We start from the raw sequence: 23,421 nt of genomic DNA on the forward strand, positions 1-23,421 counted from the left end.
AAACAGGGCTGCTCCCTGGCAGCCAGGGAGTGGGAATGACCAGTCTCGCCCCTGCCTTGCTGTGCAAAGCGGAGAGGCAGGATTGCCGCACAGGTGCAAGTGGAGAGAGCCTGAGCAGCAGGGAAGGGATGGTTTCCATTCCCACCCCAGCTTGCCAAGTCAGCACGTCGGTCACTCGGCGGCTGTCTTTTGAAGAATAAATATCCCAGAGATTCCCGAGTGTCAATGATGTGCACAGTATTTCTCCAAAGAGACATTACCACCATGCGGGGAAATTCTTATTTGATTAATCTACAGTCCTTTGATCTAATTCTATTTATAAAATGCTATTGCTAGTGGAAAAAGCAATTATTAACATTTCATAGCACTCTGTTTCAATTTTCATAGGGATTTCTTTTTCTGTTGGAAAATGCATTGACTTTTTCAGCTAATGGGATTCTGCATTCTTCCTTGCAGTATTTCCAAAGACTAGGAAGAAGTTTAATAGAAATGCAACTCTTCAAAAGCCAGCCCAAAGAAACAAAAACCAAGGCAAGAGCCTGAGTAAGGGATTGACCAGGGAACAAGTCCATTAAGGGCTCAACAAGCCCAGTTACGTGCTTGTAACAGAGAGCAAAGCACCAGTCCCAGTGCCCATCCTTCCCAAATCCCCCCCAGGGGGTAAGCAACAGGGCAAGCTGCCCCCCCAGCTTCCCCAGCAGCACATCTCAGTGGTCACGAAGGGCAGAATGAGGAGCCTCCGTTGCAGGGTGATGACTGTCCCTTCCTCCTGGACAGGAGGGTCCAAACACAACCTCAGAGCCGGAGGGCTGCTCCAGGCTTGGTGCTGCCGAGCGCTGCCCTTGCTGAGGATGAATTGTTTGGCTCCGGTCCAGCACTTACATAGTAGTCAAATAAAACAAGAAACAACAAGAGTTAGCTGGTCTTGCGGTGCTCGTTTGAAAGCTCCTGTGCCTGAAGTTGTGCGTGGCGGAGCAAAGAAGTAGTCCTCGTTGCATACTTTTAAAATGACTGTCTCCTCATTCGGTGACTGCCTTGACACTCACTGTTTATTTTCAGAAATGCGTCATTCAAATGAGGAAAGCCCTTTGGCCGTCAATCTTTCAGACAAAAAGCACTACAGAAGCCTAAGCTGTTATATAAGAGTGCTAATTAATATTTCAGTCTCAGTCTACAGACTGTTTCTGGAATAGTTAATAGAGCAACACTGAACTTCATGCTAATGCATCTCATAAAAGCACTTCAAAATAAAAGCTTCCCCATTCATTTTACAAAGGCTAAGGGGGAGCTCCAGCACACACCTGAAATCGCAGCCTGTCACGACAGCAGCACAGCCCACAAAATGGAAACTCAACCCCACATTCCCATGTCATGACCGATCCACGCAGGAATGGAGATTCCTTCCAAAAACCACAGCTGGAATTAGTGATTTTTTTTAATCTGAATCAGAAATGTCCACACATATCTATAGTGTAATACCTACATGTCACATCTAGCCTGACAATCGGTGATTTGATGGATACTGAAATTTGCTGGAAGATCAGGAATCTTTACTTAAAGGCTTATTAATACAGCACAGCGCTACTGACACCTGCACAGTATTAGTATAATTGACAAAGTCAGCTCAAGGATGCATACTCTCGTCTGTATGCATTCATAGGCAGAACTGCAACACTTCATTTTCTGTTCATTGATTTTTATATCTTTTTGCCACCTTCTCTCCCTGAAATTGCATTTGGTGTGAGAGAGAAAGAGTAAACTATTCGCAGGAAAACAATGCCCCAGGGCTACCCATATCTACCGAAGTATCACAGGCAGTACTTGAGATCTGCTCCCATTTCACTGAGAGCGGGGTGCCATAATCAGCTGGAGAGAACAGCGCATTGTACTCTAGAAATGCTAAAATATATCTGGTAATAAATTATCCACTTACAACCAGCTTTTCTGAGCAAAACAACAGTGTGAGTTTCTACACACCACCTTGGCCGTAGAGTATTATTCACATAGGCGTGAGGCAATGCTATAGGCAGTGGGGTAGTCGAGGGTAAATTGAGATGAACGGCACTTTCCCACTTGTATTTCCATATATATAGATATGTAACAGGACTGCTTACTCACATCTTAGAATGCACCCCTCCTAATTAACTGTAAGATCGATCCACGATGTCGTAGCTGGCTCGGAGTTCTTTGGGTTTGGATTGAACCTGCAGTTCTCACACAGTAATCAGCCACTTGATCTTCTCGCCCTGACCCATTTCCCTTTTATTGTTAGTTGCACTTATCTTGTTATATTGCATCTAAAATTAAATGGCAACTTGATAGCTTCTCTTCATTTGAAAGCACTGGTGCTATGAGAACAACACAGCTTCCTAACCACTGGAGGAGCACAGTTGTTATTAACATTAGTGACATGTAGTTAGAAGAAGCCGGAAACTCTTGTTTCCAAGTCACAGAAGAAAAGAAATCAGGCGTCTGCTTTTAACTTGTTGATCTCTGGATTCCCTTCTATAATTCTGCAGGTAGAAGAACAGTTCAGTTTGCTGGATTATGGCCAAAACTCCAATATCCTATACATGCAATATATCCTATATTCGATATTGGAGTCCTAGCCGCATATCTTTTCCCTATCCTATCCACACATCTTATATTTCTTACCTGTATCTGCCTTTACAGATGCCTGCACAGCAGCTCATGTGTTAACAGCAGGCAATTCCTCCTTTCTCAAACTTAGGAAGAGAAAAAAGTCATATGCAGGGAACCCAAAGCTGTGTTTATGATGAGGGTTTCACTTACTTCATGTGTTTTGAATCCTATCTCTGGGACCGAGACTTTTAAAAACAGAAGTTCATTGCCTGCTGTTTAGAAAAAATGTTTTATGTTTGAATGCAGACGTTTGTTTGAAAGCTGAGCTGGGATTACTACAGGCTGCAAACTCATTTATACAGGGCATGAAACAGCAGGGTCTCCAGAACAGCCAGAAATGTTTCCCTCTGGCTCAGCGGCACTTTGACCGTCTTCCTGAGGCTGTGCTGGGGCGCCGAGGCTCTGTGGCTCGTCTGGGGCTGCCAGGAACCGGACTGGGGCAAAAGAAAAATAGTTTTTGTGAGATTTCAACATCGCTGGGAAGTGGGATGGAAGCGGCTAATAGCTGCACAACATTACAACAGAGGATTGTTTAACTGGAAAGCCTGATACTGATGTGTTCTGGAGGCAAGTCAGCTGCTATGTCAACTGTCTGATAGTGACTTTTAAAAATGAGTACTGCTAAGCAAGGCTTCCTCTTATGCATGAAAGACAGGCTTATAGACACCCTTGGTAAACTTCAAACCAGGAGAAGAGGCTTCTGAATAGTACATTATATCCTTTTCCTCTGTTGTAGCATCCCCGTTCCAGCATCAGAGGATTATCCATTTGCATTTTAAGATACACACGTTTTGTGAATAGCACCAGTATAAAAAGTATCTCCTGATTACAAAAGCATTAGTGGCCTCACCAAACCACAGAAGGTAGCTCTAATACAAGCAGAGGATTAGAAATTATATGCAGGCTCCGTACAACAATAGTGGTGCGTTTATGGGCACAAAGGATGGTAGGGAGAAAAGGGAGGTAACTGCCCCACCAGCCACCCAGGCAAACTTACAGAAATAAGGACACATGCAAAAAGCCAAGAATACGAGGGTCATGGCAAGACAGCTGAAGTGATTCCTCTCATCAGTCCTGCCATAGAGGAGCTCAGGGATGTTAAATCAACAAAATGAATAGTAACAGATTTGAAAAAGGATCCTCCAAGATACTCTACCAAGAGATCATAAAGAAGCTCAGCTATCAGGGATAAAAAGGAAAAGGCCACTTGTGGCTTAATGGCTGCTTAAAGACAGGAAACAAAAATAGTAATAAATATTCCACGTTCACAATGGGGTGAGGTCCCCAGTGGACTCCCACAGAGATTAGCGCTGGAACCTGTTTTGTCCACTATCCGTACATGATTTTTTATAAAGGGACTGAGTACTGAAATGGCAAAATGTAATGACGATACCAAGTTAGTCTGGCAGTCAAAACAGAAATTGGTTGGAGACACTGAAGGTTCTTACGATATTGATTGAGAAGGCATTAAACCTGTAGCTTTTGGGTGCTGATAAATGTACCAGAGAAAAAAAAACACCTTAAAGGTACACAGTGCACAGCGCACAGTGATGGAATTTAATGGAGCTATTACCACTGAAGAAACAGATCTTGGATACGTTTATGAAAATAAAACACAAGTGCTCAGCAGGAACAAAAAGCAAAGAGGCTTTTAAAACTTTTTAGAAAAGTAACTGAGGGCAAACCAACAAACATCATTATGCTATTACAAAGGTCTGCCCACCACTTGGTAATGCTGGGGTCTTTTCTTGCAGTGGATGAAGTTGGGAACAGTAACTGAACTGATCATGGGGCAGGTTCAAAAGAAATTAACATAAATCATATGTTTCATATTTGCATAGCTGACCCCTGGAAGTCATTGTTAGAGGATGCTGTGGCTGCCAGAAGTTAGAAGAGTTCAAAAAAAAGATTAGGTAAATTTTTGGAGAAAAATCCAGCAGGGGCCATTAAGCACAAAATTCCAGCTCATGGCTCAGGACCTCCCTGAACCACATGAACGGAGGCAGGATATGTAATATATACACCATCACTACATGCTTATGCCAGTGTTATATTTTTCCCAAAATAGCTGCGTCTGCCTGCTGGCTGACACGCAATACTGGGTTGGATGGAGCTGTGGTCTGACCTGGAGTGGCCAGTCGGTATTCTTACGTGAGCTAACCAGCCTGCGCCCACCCCGTGAACTATGTAAAAGTGGGATCCTAACAGCATTGCTAGTGCATAAATGCATCAAAATAACCCTTCCTGTGGTCTGTGGCTGGAGCCTGCGGAATAGCCAGCATTTCCCTGGGCACAACCTCTCCATGCCCTCTTGTCACATTTGCCAGTGAAGCGTAAGCCAGTGGTCTGTTGGCTGCAACGAGGATGTGACCTTCCTGTCCCTTCTGCTCTCCCAGGGGGTTAGAAGGGACCAGGCACTCCTGGCTGGTGGGTAAAGTCACTGGATGGGGTCGGTTGTTTCGACCAGTGCCTGGCTGCTAATTTAGGCATTATGGTCTCATTCCTGTTCAGTTTTAGACATCACATTTTTTCTCAGTCAAACCACACCAGCTTATGAATATAGAGTCCACTGGCCCTAGCTGAACTCTTCACAAGCCAAGAATAGCCAGCAACCCGCAGTGTGAAGTCCCTAAAGACAGTGGTTCTCAACAGTAAATTAAAAAAAAAAAAAAAGTTGAATAAATAGAGTTCAAAATAGAGGTCAAAAGAGAGGAAGACATTTCAGGTGGCAGACCTCCTCTGCCAAAGTATTCGGATAGTGTTATGACAGGAATGAGCTAAAAGTAGTTTCCATACCCTTAGTGCAACTCCATCTGCTAAATCTATGCCCAAGTTCCTAAAACTAAACCCACAGGAAGTGCATAAATATATTTAAGTAGTGGTGGGCTAACATGCATCCTAACCTCCCAGTCTCACTAACAAAGTGTTTGGATAACACAGTGATAACATAAGAAAGTGTTTAGATAAACTTAGTTTCTTATGTTATCCAAATACATTGTAAATCCCTACACAGCCCTACTGCTGGTGTCACTCTGAACCACATGCAAACATTCCTATCTCAGCTGAAGGTTCATGCCTTTGCAGACTTCATGTGAGGGCTTCACTATTTATTTTCTTTTCAACAGGACTCCAGTACCATGGTGACGAAATGGGCAAGAGAGGAAATATTCAGGTTTTGATCTGGTTTTGAGAGAGGGTTTTTTCATCTCTCTGTGGTAGAGAGACAATGCCTAAGTTAGATTTTGTAAAAATTAAAATAAAAACAAGACAGAACAGAATAGCTCTTGGCAATGCTATTTCAAACACAGCAGCATGGGACTGATGCATGGGAACATGAAATTCTCCAGGCTCCTTGAAATCAATGAATATTCACTGCATGACTTCAGTCTCTGGTCCAGTGACGCAAATGGACACATGATGGTTAGGGCACAGGACTATCTGGCAGTGACTTGCTGTAAGACTTAAGACAAGTTCTATAACCTGTCTCTGTACCAATTTTCTAACTGATAACAGTAATCTTTGCCTTGCTTAACTATTTTGGTACCTACATGTAAAAAAAAGGAAATATAATTTTGTAGGCAGATTAATTTTCCTTACAAGCAATATCAGTCCACTGGATGCAGGCTAAAGTCCACTGTAACCGCATGAACCAAGGAGAAAATAAATACCCTTCAAAATGGTCCTACACCTGTAGTGGGTTCCTTCAGACGAGACACTTATTGCCTAAACTTGCAGAATGCCACAGATTTCCCAATATGTTATTAAATGCATGTTATCAGATCTTATAAATACCGCGTAACAAGGATGTAGTGTTTGTACATGTGGCTCTACAGAGCAATATGCACTAACTGGTAAGCTGGGTCTCAACTCTAGGGCTGGACTGCAGCCTAGGACGCAAGGAAGTACTCTGCAGGATGCATATAAAGCATTTTGTTCACAGAGAGTTAAAATGTCTCCCTTTTTTCTACAATCCCCAAGCCATCACCACCAAGACAGCCACTAGGTACAGCAAAGCCATCCCTTGCTGCTTACCTTTCCTGGAGACCCAGGAAAGCTGGGGTTTTGGCTGATGCATGGTGGAAGTTTATGCTATGGTGGTGTGACAAGGGTTCCTGGGGAGGGACGCCCTCTGCAGAAGCGGGTGACCCTTTCTTTCTGCCTCCACCTCTCCCATCTCCCTAACGAAGCAAGCTGAATTAAGCCTTGTGGCAGCCAGCATCCCTGGTACAGTGCAGGACCATCTGGCCTGACACGTGGCAGTCCCGTGCTGTTGCTGCAAGGGCGAGTGAGGGCACTGAATCCAGCACAGAGCTGAGGTCCGTCCCCATGGCATCTGCGTATGTGCTTGCTCATGCCCTGGAGAACAGCGCACATAACGTTTTCTTTCCTCCCCCTGATTACCAGCTTGGGCATCCCAGAACCAGAACAAAGGTCCTGCATGGAAAATAGTATGGATGAGCAGTGAATTTGGTCACTAGCCCAGCTTTAAGGCTGACCCACCATATGACTGCAAGTGCGACCAACAGACTTGCACACTTAGCTGACTGCATAATTTCAGCCATACTGGTGCCTAATTAGCAACCTCACACATAAAGAAGCCAGGGGGACATTCACCCAAAGCTAGAATTTAGCGTAATCTACATCAATTGCTCTGTACAGTACATTAGTTGCCTTGTATATTTGAACAGAATGCATGACGCCCATAGCTTTTAATCCCAAATAATTATTTTTTCATATCAGCAGATTTAGAAGTATCAAACAGTTAGATATATATTTAGTTAGTTATTTTCCTAACCACCCCCCCGCCCCAATAATCCCTGGCAGACCTTCCACAATAAACAAGCAGTGAAACGGTTTACAATATAAATAGATATTCATGAACTGGACAAGTCCCTGACCAGGATTTTCTGTCTCACAATCAACTGCTCTGTGCATAACTTAAGCTTTCCATTTCTAGACTTTTTATGTCTTTCTTGAACTCTTTTTTTTTTTCACTCACAGTTTGCACTGTGCTATATAGACACCACAGAGCTGATGTGTCTCATTGGATAAAGTAATTTTGGCCAACAAGCTGCAGGTGGTTTTTTTTTTACAGAGTGGAAGCCTGCCAAATAGCAGGAGCAACGCAGAGGAAAGGGCTTCCCATAGCTCCCTTGCCAGCCACCACACTGCTTCTCCTGAGAAAGAGCAGGCAGCCTGCTCCTCTCCTTCCCCCCCAGCCTACCTTTGGAAAATGCTTCCAGTGAGCAGGAAGGACCAGAGAGAGCCTAGAAGTGCAGCAATGCAGGCGGGGTGAATTATTCTCCAGCAGACGTTCCCTCCTTCTCCCCATCACCCCCCGTATCAGGTGTACTGCCTTGGAGCATATTCTTTCTCCACCTCTCCCCTCTCTAGCTCTGTACACCTACACGCTCCCTTGCACATCCTCCTCCCTCCTCCAGCAACCACTTACCAAGACTTCTTCTCCTTTGTTGATTCCCCCTCTGTTCAAAACAGGCAGACCAAGAGAGCTGGTTGATAAGGTCCATACCAGCCGTGAGCTTCTTTTTTACTCTCTCAACTCCGGCGTGATGAAAATATTGCCGTCTACCCTCTGTTTATCCTGGCATCCTATCACGTCCCTCTACCAGGCTTCCTCCCTGTCCCACTTACTGAATATACAGCTCTCTTTCAAATCAACCCCACGGTGCTCCTCATTTGTTTTTGTCTACTTAAGGTGTTGCTCCATGTTTATGGAATGTAGTTTTACTGGAAAAATTCCTTGGCCAAAACCTTCAAAAGGAACTACTCATCTTGGGCCGATTTTCCATGACACTTGCAAAGCTCTGACTTTCTGGGAGCGTTGGTTTCCTCAGTCTGAACATAAGACCTCTTTGAAGTATCTCAAGTTGAGCAACTAAAAATTGCAGAACTGAAATTGCACCTGACCTTTGAAAAAGGTTGGTCCTGTTTATGTTTGCTGAATTTTTTTCCTCTCTTTCAATTAGATTTTGACAGGTAAGTGCTGTTCTCAGCTATAAGGACATGAAATTAAGGCAAAACTGGGTGCTAAAAAAAGAGTTTCCAGACCATGCTACTGTGGAGGTCTTTTACTCCAAAACAGAATTCACTGATTACCATGTAAGTGCTCAGGATTTGCACTTGCGTAGCAGAGATCAGAACTGGCTTTAAAGTACTTTGTATGTACTGTTTACTTGGATTGCAAAAGAATGAACCAGAGATTCATGAATTTCAGTCTTTATTTTTCCTCCTTTTATGTCCTGGGGAGCTTACGACAAATAATATACTCACTGGTTCCTAATATGTTACCAAACATAATAGGTTGGATGATAAATTAAAACCAAATGGAGTTCTGAACGTTTTGCTTTCAAACCACTAGTAAGCCAGTATTGCTTTAAAAATAAACTTTGTTCCCACTTTGCTCAGACTAGTGACAGTTCATGTGACAGGGAGGCAACTCTGGCCGTGACACCTATGAATGATTTGAAAATAACTTTTTAAAATAGCAATTGTGATGTGAGGGATTACACGTCTCCAGAAGATTACAAACGGGAAACAGACTCTGCGTCTCACCAGCTTAGGTGTAGCTCAGCTAGGAAGTGCAGAGTCACATCGTAAACCTCCCTCTTACTTTGTTCCTAATTGGCAGCGTTGTTAACAACATCAGCACAGAACTATTTATGAAACCTGGAAGCTAAGAGGTCATACCATAAACTTGTCATGTCCTTATACTCTTTCCCAACTACCCACTAGCAGCTGTTGTGAAAAACAGGATACCCGAGGCTGATGGACTTTTGCTCTGACCGAGGACACTGTACCAAGTACAATAAATATTCACACATCGGATAACTAACTAGTAGTTTGAAAAGTGAACCTCAAAACACACTTTAAAACACACACTACAAAATCTGTACAGCTGCTGCCCTTGTTGCTTAGCTAAACCAGTCAGGGATCACAAATAAAATCACGCAACTTTTATTACGATAAATTCGGTATGCCTTCTAAAGACGTGTAATTTACAGTCTGCCTCCCCAGAATAAACTGAAAATGGAGAAATACATTTATGCGAGGTTCCGGTACACCGGCTGGTTACTGTCGGTACATGTAGCTTCAAGGGCATGTTCAAGTGCCACTGAAGTCACAGGCGCCTTGTCAGCTCGATCTCCTGCTTTGCTTACTTGAGTAGGTACCTTAAAACGAAGCCAGAGATGCTCTAAGCAGCAATCTCTGCAATTAAACTTCTGCAATGCTAGTGGCTCACTGATTTCCATATCAAATGCACTCAGGTGGCAGCTGAAGAGATGGCTTTTTCCCCGCCTGTCACTGATGCAGGCAGGTCTTTGGTGCTGTCACTTGGCTAGGATTATGGAAAGAAATAAGCACCACCAGAGGGCAAGTCATCCCCCTTGTCTCACACACCTATTTCAGGATGACAGGACTTGCTTTCAGAAGTACCTATTTCTGTCTTGACTGTAAAGGACCTTGTGTGACTAGCTCAATCCTTTTAGCAGGCATCCCCACTAGACTCACTGCTTTCAAGTCAGGGCAGACACTTTTCACCCTGTACGTTATTTATAACACAAATCAAGACTCTGTGGATAGAGCATAACATAATGCCTGTACTCTGAGGACTAAATGAAACCTAAGTGGAAAAGGAATGAAGATTTCTTTTCTCAAGTATTTCTGTCAGTCAGTACAGCTTAGCTGACTTGGGGGCTACATTCCCATTTTGGGATCCAGCCTTGATCTGGAGATCAAGTTGAAACTGTGCTTCATGCCACATACCTCAGGAAAGCCAGGGAAATGCTGACGTGGATTGTATTCCCACCTTCATCGGCAAGCCAAGTCTTAGGACACTGTCCTCGGGAGGGGTGTCTTTGTCTCTACCATTTCGCTAGCAGGGTCGGCATAGAGAAAGACTGAAAACTGCTATGTGCTAAGGGACCCAGGGAAGAATTAAAAGTTAACTTTACAAGAACTACTGTATTCCACAACCTCCTACTGATTATTCCTACTTATCATGTTATTGCTGACTGTTTTGTCCCCTGAAATTGTGTGGACATGTATGTTGTACTCAGGCATCTAGTGGCAAAACTAACTGAGAGACGAGACTTCCGGTGCAAAACAATGCCCTCTATTAAAGAAGTCAGTCATTAAATAAGAGCATCCATAAATAGAAAGGGTTGTAAAAACAAATAGGGGAAAGCATCTGGTTTGCAACATCTTTGCACAATTTGCAGTAGCTAAATCTGGACCCAATTAATGACCTGTTTATTTTCCAAAATTTCAGTAAAATGCCTTGGCAAAAACTTAATCTGTCTCTGGAGAACGTCTTACTTCCTTCCATATGTTGCCCGATCTGTCACAGCAATAAACTTCTTCCCAGTTTCAAGATCCTTAACGATTGCACCAACTGATGCTTTCCATAAAAGAAGAGATAATGGTTCCAGCCCTCTGAAAGTCATGATCCTCCCTTAAGAGAAAGCAACACAGAGGAGTGAAAGAACAAGTGAGTGCTCTGTGTTATAGCCTCTATTGTGACCTAGAATCCAGCAATTTAAAACAGTTCCTACCTACAACTCATCCCAGTTGTTTTATAATCCGTCTGAATTTGATAGTTTCTTTAAAATGCTGCCATGCCATGATTAATGCATATGCCTTGGCTTTGTAACACTTGTCCTGCTGTCCTTGTTGTTTAGGGTGCCTTCAAAAGAAACAGCTTAGGCTGTTTTGTAAATACATGGTTATGGTTTTGTATAAAAAAACTCAGATGTTTCAGAGACAATTTTTTTCGGTGCTGTCTTGTCTAACCTTGATTCTGGAATGTATTTGATCTCTGTTTGAATCAGATTCAGTATAGTATCCTCTATTTTATTATATGCCAGAAACATGGATGTTCTGGTACCTTCACGTTTCTGATGAACTCTTGCATCCTACCACACTGATTTAATAGAAAATATTTTTAAAAAGAATATGCTGTTGGTTCAGAGGTTAAACATAACAAAGCAGAAAAGTCCACGAGTCAAACAGTTAACCATTTAAATTTACAAAGTATTTAAGTGCTCCACTGAATTAAGGCTCCAATCAAATTATCAGGTTTGTTCTGAAATAAAAGCACTTGGAGCTGTTAGGGACATACAGAAAGAGCAACTGTAATTACCAAAATACTAATTTGCTAAGCTGATGTAAAACTATATGCTTCTGACCCCCTATGAACTAGTGCTTCTTTATTTTCAGGAGTGATGGAGTAAGTCAAGTCAGGATGATAAAAGCCATCTTTACATCAGAATCCAGAGTGTTTCTGCTGACACTGGAAAAGTTGTTCTTTATTTTCTGTAATGTAACTGGCAGAAGAAAAATGATCCAAATCTTTAACTGATAATGAAGCTGTAAGAGTTCTTCCCAGAAAAGAAACTGGGCAAAAGCCCAAACACCTCACCATGTGGCAGACATTCAGGTAGAGGTTCAATATATGTATGTTTGGTTATGCATGTTAATGGCAATTGCTGACATTTTGAAAGCTGACTATGTCTTTTTGGCTACATAATTTCCCAGTCTGTTCAAAGGTAGCTGATGGGCTTAATGCTGTCATGGGCCTTTGAAAATCTCAACTCAGAAAAGTTAAGAGAAGGTATGGTAAAGGTGGATGAAATAACAAATGCTGCAGAAAAGAGGAATCGGTTGTCACGTTTACCAGAAATACAGTGATGTTCAGTCAAATTTTAAAGCTTCAAATTAAAGTTTAAAAATTGAAGAGAAATCACGTGTGCCACACATTGGTTTGACTTTGAAGTACATAATCTGGGTCACTAGTTATACTATTACACAGCAGTCCTCATCCCATCAATTTTGTCATAACTATCAACTCCTCTAGTGCTTGCCCATATTATATAATTTTCTTCTATTTCTGCTACTTTATTTAGAGAGCTATTCTAAAGATGCGCTTCTGTCCAACAGTGACATCCACAAATGGCAAATATTTTTATTTCCTGAAAAAAGCTGTGCCAGCCTTTGCTGAAAATCCTCACTTCACTACATCTATAAAGACACCCTACCCTCTATGACTTTATTTATAATTCAAAACATCTATTGCATCAAGGCATAACTATTCTCCATTAAAAGCACTCCTTCCTAAATTTCAAATGAATATCATATGCGTACTCAACCCACAGTATTTTAAAGTCACTCATGACTCTTGTTTTGTGCCTTGAGACAGACAGATAGTTCCATATTTGTTTCTGAAGTAGCATTTGCAGGTTGGGATTGCTGCAAAATATTTGCTAAAAAAGAGTGCGAATAGTTCACAGACTTGTCAGAATCCATCTGTTTGAGTATATTAATGGGTGCATTCCCAGCTGTGGTCTGTCCGATGTCATAAATAAAAAGTTTTTCTTACTACAAATCCAATGGCTGAAATCTCCCTGTAAAATTGATTTATTTAGATAAAATCTGTCCTTACGTTAAAGAGGCCTCTTAAAATGAGCAAGACCATGAGATGCCGATCGCATATTCTTTCAGCAGTCAACTGACACATAAACGACTCTCAGTCTCAAATAATTTACTACAGCATTATCCTGGATAAGCTATGAAACAGCATGTCATTCAGATCGGGATGAGTGGGACTAGGATGGGGAAAGAGAGGTGCACTTACCAGAGGAATGAGAGGCACGCTGAAGATGACCTAAAAGTTGGGACAAATGCTCAGATCCTCACTCCTCCATGCAGTGGATCCAAAATAAACTTACACACGTATGCAATACACTTAAGGCAAGTCCAAGCTATGAACCAATGCAGGAGGTTCCTAAATCTTTAGGAACACTTTTTTGTAATGCTAAGTGTAATTTTTCAGTATTTTGACTGAGAGAAGTATCATTTGTAACATTGGTTTTGACTTAACTCTTTCAACATTCCCTCAAGCTATCCCCCTCCTGGAGCTGGCAACTGCCCCGAATTTCTTCTTAAATTACAGCAACAGAAGACCAAATACAAAGATATTTCAAGCTACTCTTACCTCAGATTCAGACAGATCTACATATGATATAACGTACATTTGAACTATGCTTCTGTGCTGAAGGTAATTTCCCTGTAAATTCTTTCTATAACAAAACCAATACTCAGTTCTGGGGGAGGTTTAAAGTGCTTCTGTATTAAGTGACCTGTAAAGGTTCAGTGTCTTCTGCATAATCATGGCCTGGGACACAAGTTCCTCCTCCCCAGAAAACATGCCACTTGGCTTCTTGGAGCACCAGTGCCATTCATTTAGCTTGAGCAACAGAAGAAACTGATTATCCCCGCATTATTTTAGATCTGTGACAAGTAAAATTTGCAAAGTATTGACAGAATTAAGAAAGCTACTTTGGAGTTAGTGAACTTATCTTGCTGCTAAAGAAATACTCACGGTTTAAACAATTTTTACCTAAGCACAAATTCCAAGTGGTAGTGTTTTTGGAATAGATTAAGAATCAAATTCTCACAGCTTAAAGAAACACAATGATTATAAGCTTCAGTGCCTCCTCTTCCACTGTGCTACAGGATGTTGCTGGATCTGTTAAAATTATTTCTGGACAGAAAAAATTTTCTATGTACTTACTGTTCAACAGCAACAGACAAAAAAATCAGTATCTCAATGAAATCATCCGTTGAAATACAATTCACTCTGATGACTATATACAGCAGTGTATGTTTTAGTTTTGATTGGCATGCTAGCTGAAAACATCTCGGTTTTTTTCATTCTCATGAATTTTGGTCTACTTCTACATTGCTAAGCGTAGTAAATGCTGAAGTAATTTCAGGACTCTATACCAAAGGATGGAGAGGTGCAAATAATGTAAGAGCTGTGTCAAAGTCCCTCAGTCTGGGGGTTTTATGGCATTAAACTGGGGGGATGTGTTGCACACCTCTGCATGTAGCATTGGGGCATGTGGAGGTGATTTAGTTTAATGAGCTGAGTACAACTTGCATAAACTCTACTGTAATTAGATATGATTCAATCCTGCTGCAAAAGCACAGAAAATAAGACTTCTGGATGGCACTCTATCCTTGAGGCACTTAGTATGCCTTGAATTTTGTATTATCTTAATAAAACCAGTTATTGTGTCTAGCATTCTGAAATCAGTTGTGTACATATACTAATTGATAATACTGTATGTAAATCACTGCCCTCTACTGGAACAACAGGCAGAGTATTCCACATGAAATTGATTATTACATAAATTAATTAAATTGATTTTTGGAGTTTGGGTTTTTTTGGAACCAAGTGCCGTGAATTGCAGATGTTCCTGATCCCTTCCTGTACCATAGCTGATTGCTGCACTCCTATCTGTGTGCATTCAGTCTGTGCTTATTTGCAGTATTAGCTGCACCAGGATGGTTGGATTGTCAAAATATTTTCATTTTTCAGCTGTAAACAGGACGTGCAAAGGAGCTACAGAAGTCTAGTGTTCTTGTGGATGTTCTAATGTCAGTCAAGGAACCTCCTACACTGTCATACTTTTAAGCCTGTAATAATCAAAAGAAACCATCACAAATTCTTTATTAATTAAAAATAATATTCCTAAACCTAAATTTTTAAGAATCATAAGACAGGCATCACTTCATTAAAATCATGAGGCTGGCTTAAAACTATGACATTTTACAAAATTTTTGTTTGTTTTCTGTCTTTTCAGACTCTGAAGGTCACATTTTCAAGTTTTTCTTTTCAAATTTGCTATTAAAATATGCTTTAGTTGCAGTGAAAGCTGGGTTTCTCAATGAATTGTGACTTAAGGAGATGATTTTTAAAGGAATTATGATATATAGCAGCACAGGAATTGGCCGTGTTATGAGAGAAAAACGTAAGAAATCAGGAAGAGCAAGACAGACCATCTGTCTCACAAGAAATACAAAATACAAGAAGACAAACGTAAGTCAAACCACTGCTGTGAAATAAGGCCATTGCCTGGCAAGTATTGCACAGATAAAATTGCTAAGTCATCTAAGTTCTCAGAATCCTTAAAAACATTACAGTATGGGACATTTTTAAAGTGTTTTTTTCATTCAAACAAAAAGCGATAACACAAAACTCAGAACCAAAACTTCACTGATTCCTGAAACTAAACACTAAGTCCTACTGTAGCTGGGAAAGCAGAAGAGTGCAAGTCCAGCCTCCAGGGCCTTACTGAATCCAGAAATTTCCCAAGTTTAGGAGTTTTCTGGCCAGCCACCAACAACGCTGTATTGATGGGAATTATTATAGTGTTCACTTAGCAGCTAAAAGTTTATTGTAGATATAAATGTTCTATATAAATGTTCTGGCATAGTTACTATTATAAATGAAGTCACTTGTGTGGGGATATGGAAAGTGGTCTGTAGGATTACAGTCATATGAATAAATACAAAACACCTAATAGGAAATAACTGAGAAGATACATAATTTAATATGCCATGACTGGTATTAAGAAGCAATCCTGGGATGGAAAAACATCATTACAGTTTAATGTCAGACAAGTAAGTTAAGTATCAGTCTATATGAGCTCCTATATATCATAGAAAAATATGAGTACCAATAAACACATCTATCTAAACGTACAGGAACTTAAACAATATTGTATTATACATACTGCTTCTGGAAAAAGAGTACTATGATTTGTTTCCAATATTATGGTCTGCAAACATCAGCAATAATTACAATGCTTACAGGAATCCTCCAAGCATGGTGTAGCATACCAACAAGGTATCAGCCTTCTTCTAGTCACATAGGAAACATTTACAGGTGGAATGAACTGAGGACATGTATATGTGCAGAGAAATATTTGTCTACTGAGAGCTGAAAGAACCTTGTGGATGCTCAAGGAACCACTCAAAGTCAGTAGCAAAAAAAAAAAAAAAAAAAAAAAAAAAGAAGTTGTACTATAAAAAGGACTGACATCATAACTTTCCAGAAAAAAAAAGTGTATTTTCTAAAGAACAATGTGTCATTGAAATCAGTGAACAGCCAAACTCCAGAAAGAAGGAGACCTATCAAGAATCTTTCCTAAATAGCTATCAAATAGAAACTGGCTGATTCAAAAGGTATCCCGTTCTATTACCAGCACTGATTCCCCATTTTATCAGCAGAGTTTTGTATCTCGTGTTAGGAAATTAAGTAATCAAACCTGAATTTCTCTTAGGAAAATGATCTCTGATATAGCTCTCTTTGATGGAAGCAGGACTTGTTCAAATCAGAATTTATGCATTAAATGTAAAACCAGAAGATGAATGTTGCTGTCGCCCCAGGAACCTCTGCTGCTCCTGCACAGTCACTCCAAATCTTACATGGCAAACAGCAGCGAAGCCATGAGAGTGGGTATGAGAAAAATTACATCTTTCTCTGGACTTTGTGCTCCATAACCCCCCTCTGCAGTCTCATGCTGATACAGAAATACTTGGCAGGTCAAGCATATTGGTATTTTTGTAATTGTATTTCTGGAATTAACTTCTTGTTGCTGAGGGTCATGAGAACCCGGCAGCAGCAGAACTAACAATGGTGGTATTTTGCCACCATTGCCCCCTTTTCAGATTCAAGCAGCTGGTCTTCAGGCAGTGTCTAGGGAACGGGATGGAAATTACAGAATACTGACATAACGTGCATGCAAAGAAGAGCATCTATATACTTTATTCACCTAAAACCCCCTCCTAATGTTAATACAGGATATATAACACAATTAATATAATTTATGAGATCAATGACTACTTTTTTGGCTACTACATTTTCTTTAGGACTGATACAAGAGCAGAAAATTTCCTGGCATGCCTGACCAAACGAATCACTTATAAGACACTTTCTTTCTTCCCTGAAGCACTCCATCCCGAATAAAGAACATCTTTCATAACTTTTCTCCTTGACAAAGGACAGTCTTTTCCCATTGATGGGGTCTGGTTAGGGGGGAATTTACACATATACATCTTATCAACATACAAGAGACTCAGCATCTTGTACTCTCCAGTGCAGTGGTGGGGACACAGACTGCAACCTCTCTACTTTGCTTTCTAAAAACGTATGTGCATGATTTTAAAACAGAACATAAAAGTATGCCCACCAAACCAGCCACACAAATACCAGATTTTTCACATACACGTCCCACACTCCCTAATGAAAACTGACCTGGCAAAATTATTGTATAAAAAAATCCGCTATTTTCTTGAACGATTTTAATTAGATTAACCTGCTGCATTTGCACTGTACACAAAGGTCTTAATTAAGAAGAAATTTCAGTAACAGAATAATATCAAGATGCAGCAGACTCAAGGATGGCCCCATACCGGGACTCCTGCCTTTGCTCAGGGGTTCTCTGAGGACCAGGGAGCCTGGTACGCATATTTCCTTCGGGCTCTCCTAACACTGACCTCAGGATACATCACACCAGAAATAATGAGTTCTGCTTTACAAATTACAAACTTGCAAAAGCAAGTTCTTGTTTCATTTTAACTGAAAACTAAAAACTATGAGGCACCTACAGATTTGATGTTTCTTTAATTAGGCTCCAGAAGTATGGCTGCTCTTGCCTCCATACACGCAGAACAGAAAACTGTGCTAAAATTCATATAGTTCTGGTTGTGACCACTAGTTTTTTCAGACCCACTTTTCTCTTCCATATGCCCCAGGATCAACAGATCAGCTGGTGTCAGGGAGCACCATATCACCAGAGGTGCAATTACAAACTTAGGCTTGCTCATTTGCACCCAATAAAACCACCATAACGCACAAACCAACCACAAGTTACTTTTGAGAGGAGAAAGGGCATTGCCTTGATGCCTTTGCCAAATGCTGAATGTGGCAATTACTTTCTGCTGGACAAATTATTCTCCATTTTCTACCCTACTTCAGCTGATGTTCAGTTTCATATCTGACATAAATGCTTTTCAGTCACATTTGAAGATATACTTGTAGCTGCAAATCAGTGTATAATGTCTTCCTGAACAGTTAAGGATACCCAAGAGTAGGTCTTCTAAACCTTTCAATTTAAAGATCTTAATTTTGGCTTCTTTAGACTAAAATTTTCTTTTAATCATGAGCCTGCCTTGTGCTCCTGTTTCAATTTTTGGTGCTGCAGGTTATCCATTTCTAAGATAAAAATAGTCCATGCTGTGTTGTCCCACTGTACATTTTCATGCTGCTTGATTGAGAAACTAGTGCTTCATCCTTTGAAACAAAAACCTGTAACCTCACAGCAAAGGTTCAAGAGTCACTCTAGCATCAATCTCTGAAAAATCTGTCCAAACTTGGCCAAGTTATAAAACTTTGAAATGTCAGTCTGAGCAAAACCACTGGAGACTTGGTGGGAAACTATCCCCCAAATTCCATTAACCCAGAGCACAGCCAAGCCCAAAACAGGGTGGGAGCATCGGAGATCCTTCTCCAAAATCACCCCCAGCAGCTGCTTCTGGAGAGCTCTGCAGCTAAGGAGGAGCTGGGACAGTGCTCGGGGGTACCCTGTCCTGTCCTGCTGTCGCAGGCAAGCAGTAGAGAGGACGTCAATGAAGACGTAAGAGGAACTGTACCCGAAAAGCTAGAGGAAATCGAATGGGGATATAATCTCTTCAAGAGCACAGAACATACAAAGTATTGCGGGACACGAAGCTCATGTGGGAAGAGATTTGGCAGAAAGGCAGAGAGTACATCTATGCTGCAGGCACAGCAGTGGCAGCCCTACAGAGCAGAAATCCTGGCAGCAATCTGTGTGGATTGCTAAACCACAGCTAAAAGCGAAACCCAGGAAAATAGAGACAAAGTTTTCTATTACTAGAAGAATGTTAGGGTCCAAAGTCAAATTTTCAAACTTCAGGAAGTCTCAGAATTGAAGTCACCTGTTTAATCCCAACTCAACCCTCCTCCCATTAGGCACTAGGACAAAGTTTTAACCTCATCTGCACATGCACTTCCCAAGGATCCTGTCTGAGGATGGACAATAGTCTAGTCATGTACCAGCATCATCTACCCAATGAAGCCAGCTGCTGCAGGGGTCCTGCTGCGCATTCAGGAAAGGGTGGGAGAGAGCACACAGGAAAAAAAATGGGTTTCTGAGACTATGCCAAATAAACGGTGCCCCTGAGGTTCCATCCCTCTCTGTCTGGTTTTCACCAAGTCACTCAAAACAAAACCTGACCAGACCGCCAGAAACTGCAAGTTACTCATTCCCTGACACGATTAGATCCCGGAGACTGATTTGCACGAGTGCTGTGCAACAGGAGCCACCGAGAGCCATAATTTGAATATTAAAGTAGAAAATTCAAGTTCTAACACTCAGAGTTATTGATATTCCTGAGTTCAATCTCGTGCCTCTGGTTCCTATCTGTAAAATGGAATAATGTAACCTTACAGCTTCTACGAATACAATTAAAACATTAATGGTATGAAGTATGCAAGACTCAGTGCTCCTAAGCACCATGCTCATGAGCACTTGAGGGAATTTGTAATTCTGTGCTCAGTCCAGGATTTGAGAAAGCTGCAGTACAGCAGCAGGTTCTAAGTGAACAGATTCAGCAATGGGGATCGTTACTTTGTGCACTGAATGAGGCAGAAAAGTTCTGTGCTAGAAAGAGGGATGTGATCATGTCATTAAAAGCCAATCCTACACTGCAGGGAGGCTGTGCAACAAGGCAGCAATGGGCATCCTTACCTCTGGTGTTTCCTGATTCTGAAATACTCAATTTCAAAACTTAAATACATAGTTTAGTTTAGTATATAGTAACTGAAAGAATGCCAGATAGAGGGTGGCACTTTTCACCTACATGCAACGGATGTAACAACTACAACTTGTTATGTTTTGCTGTAACAGGTGATTATGATTTGATCACCTTCGGGTCGTCACTTTTGAAGAGTCTGTTAAATACGTAACTCAAATTCCTAAAGCAATGGCTTTTGGTAATGGCATAGCAGTTCAGATTTACATTAAACCAACAGTACTTTTTATAACTTTTCAGATGAATAGGTCCCCGCTCCAACAAGGGAGTTAAAATCCTGGTACATTTCCTAATCAGTTTGTGAATCCCAACTCAAACCATAAGCATAGTGGGAACACAAAAAATGTAAAATACCTCTGCAAAAATTTTGAAAAGCACAGAAAAACTAAGGCCGCCATTTGTGGCACTGTAGTGGGTACACTCATTGTTTAAAAAACAAATCCTGGTCAGTGAATTAGAAAAAGCGACTAAGAGCTGCTGGGCACCATAGATCTGTCCTGAATAAGAGACAGTACAGAGCAGCCCTGTCCCAGGAGCATGCCAGGAGCCAGGCTGCTGCTCATCACCTCTGCTGTAAAGGACGAGGGAGGGAGGGAAGGAGGACACTGTAGCAGTCTTTTTGTGCACAGTTTACTTTACACAGCAACCCAGCCACGCCGTCTGTCTCCTGGAGAGCAGCTGAGCCAAGGTTCAGCCCTCTCCTTGCTCTAGCCAAGGTTCAGCTCCTTGCTCCAGGTCACACACACGCTGCCCAACCGTGTACTGCTGCCCTCTGCTCCAGCACATGGACATCAGGGCAGAGACTCTTCCCAAGGAGCACTGGGGAAAGCCCGGAGCAACCTGCCCTGCTCCCAGCACTGATCCTGTTCTGAGCCGGACGCTGGACTAGAGACCTCCCAGCGTCTCATCCAATCCCAACAATTATATCATTTTTATGAATTAGGCTGTCTTGTGCTTACTGTCTTTACAGGTATATGTTGGACAACTGGCGTCTGAAACTTTAACTAATAGATAAAAAAGTAAAGCAGACCAAAAGAGTAATTACGTAAGTGCCTGCAAAGCCGTCATCACAACGATGATTTAATCACAAGTCTTTATTTGGCTTGATGGTTGGAATATGACAGCACACTGATGGTTAAAACTGCATTTTGTTTCGGTCATTGCTCTTAAACACTAGTTACCAGTTACACTGCTGCTCCGACTGTCAGCCAGGGCTGAACTACAATGTCAACTTTAAGAAAAAAAAAAAAAGGGGGAACTTTTACACTGGGATCAGATCTATCGCGATGGGGAAGAAGCTGCTCTGGCAACCAGCAAATAATGACACATTTAGATCAGCTTAAATTCCCTGCCTTCTCACTAACAAAAGCTGGAAGACAAGGCACAGAAATATACATTGGAGCTATGGGGGGGCAGAGGGACAAGTAAATATAAAAACAAGGACAAAAATGCTAGAGACATAAAGGTATCTGAACAAGAGAACACCTCTGGAATCAACAGGTGTTATTTGTACACATTTTGTTGCATCATCAGATAATTCATTTAATTAAAGGGAATGTGTATCGGTGTCTCGCCAGCATATTATGAATAGCACTTAAATTATGGCAGTGCATAAACCCAGGACATTAGTATTCTATCCACCTTAAATAAAAAGTCTGACTCCATCAGTTTTAATACCCAATTGCTTTAAGAAGTTGGCTACAGCTTTATGGCAGCCTGCCCAGGTCCTTTGCTCAATCAAGCAATAATCAAGTAATAGTTGTCTTTGACCAAAAAAGAAAAAAACAGCCAACAGTATCCTTGCTAAATGTCTGCTGGCATCTGTTATTAACATAGGAATAAGGAGATTACATGTAAAGATAGATTAATATTTTGGGTAACCATAACACTACAAAATCAACTGGTTTAGTAATTCATTCTTGAAGCTACCCACTTTAGAGTCATTCTTCAAAAAATTACCATGCAATTTTTATCTGTTATATTATTTGTACATAAGGAATAATGTGCTGCAGACACAGCCTGAAGACCTACATCATAGACTATTTACCTCTGTATTATACAATACCAGCATGTCACAGTGCCCTAGGCAAGGTCACCAAACTCCTAACAATGCTGTGGGATGTGGCAGAGGAGTCCATCTTTACATATTAGCCTTCATTACATGTGATTCTGCTCATAAATCTTGACGTATTGTTTCCCAGTACAGAACTCTACCTTGCACTTGCACGTACCCTCTGGATCTTTTAATTCATGAAGTATTTTACAAATACAAATTAGCCGTATGTTTGCATGCATAAAGCCAACGTGCTGCTGCGACAGCAGCGCTCCAAATGTGACTCGACCCACTGGAGCACCCTCCCCACTCCGTGTCCTTCTGGTCTCCACCTGGGGATGGTGAGACAGCAGGAGCCCGGTTTTCCAGAGCAGTTAGGTGACCTAAAGCTATAAAAGCGCCCGAAATGAAACAAACCATTTTTCTTTGGGAGCTGCGGTGCCCCTCAGGTGCAAACCCTACGAGAAACCCACCTGGACCTGCAACTGACTTCGAAAACTGATCAGACAAGCAGGTGAGCCCCGCTTCCCGGAGGCAAAGTCAACCCTCCCGAGTTCTGAGATGCTCAGAAGGTGCCTCCGACGCGGGGCTACCTCCACCCACCGTTTAAACCCTGAGCCCGACTGTTCGCGGCAGCATCCCCACCGTGCCCGCCACGACCCGGGCGGGGAGATCCGACCCCGTGTCGGCGGCCGAGGAGCTTCCCCGTCCCGAAGCCCCGAGGTCTCCGGCTCCGTCCCCTCGGAGCGGGGAGCTCCCCTGCGCCGCCGGGGTCTCCCCTCAGGTAGCGGCAACCGCGGCGCGGCGGGACTGACCTGCGAGCCGCCGCTCCCGGACGTTCCTCCACAGCAAGTCCCAGGCTTTAGCGGTGGAGTCCCGCAGCTGTTCGCTCAGCGACCTCCGGAGCTGCGCCTTGGCCGAGCGGCGCTGGGTGCTCATCCTCGCCGGCTCCGCATGCCGCCCCGGGCAGCCCCGCTCAGCGCCGGCGGCGGTTCCCCTCACCGGCAACGGCCGGCAGCGGCGGC

At 42.1% G+C, this 23,421-nt stretch overlaps 1 protein-coding gene across 1 annotated transcript in view; it reads right to left on the minus strand.

The window, feature by feature from the left end:
• The window catches only part of STARD13 (StAR-related lipid transfer (START) domain containing 13), a 145,507-nt gene extending 122,172 nt beyond the window's left edge, over window positions 1-23,335 (minus strand). Inside the window, exon 1 of the mRNA XM_010572742.1 lies at window positions 23,212-23,335. Coding sequence (XP_010571044.1) covers window positions 23,212-23,335 — 124 coding nt within the window. The remainder of the gene's footprint in view (window positions 1-23,211) is intronic.
• Between the last annotated feature and the right edge of the window lie 86 nt (window positions 23,336-23,421).

This window comes from Haliaeetus leucocephalus, unplaced genomic scaffold, assembly GCF_000737465.1.
Source record: "Haliaeetus leucocephalus isolate CR32 unplaced genomic scaffold, Haliaeetus_leucocephalus-4.0 Scaffold351, whole genome shotgun sequence".
Taxonomy (NCBI): domain Eukaryota; kingdom Metazoa; phylum Chordata; class Aves; order Accipitriformes; family Accipitridae; genus Haliaeetus; species Haliaeetus leucocephalus.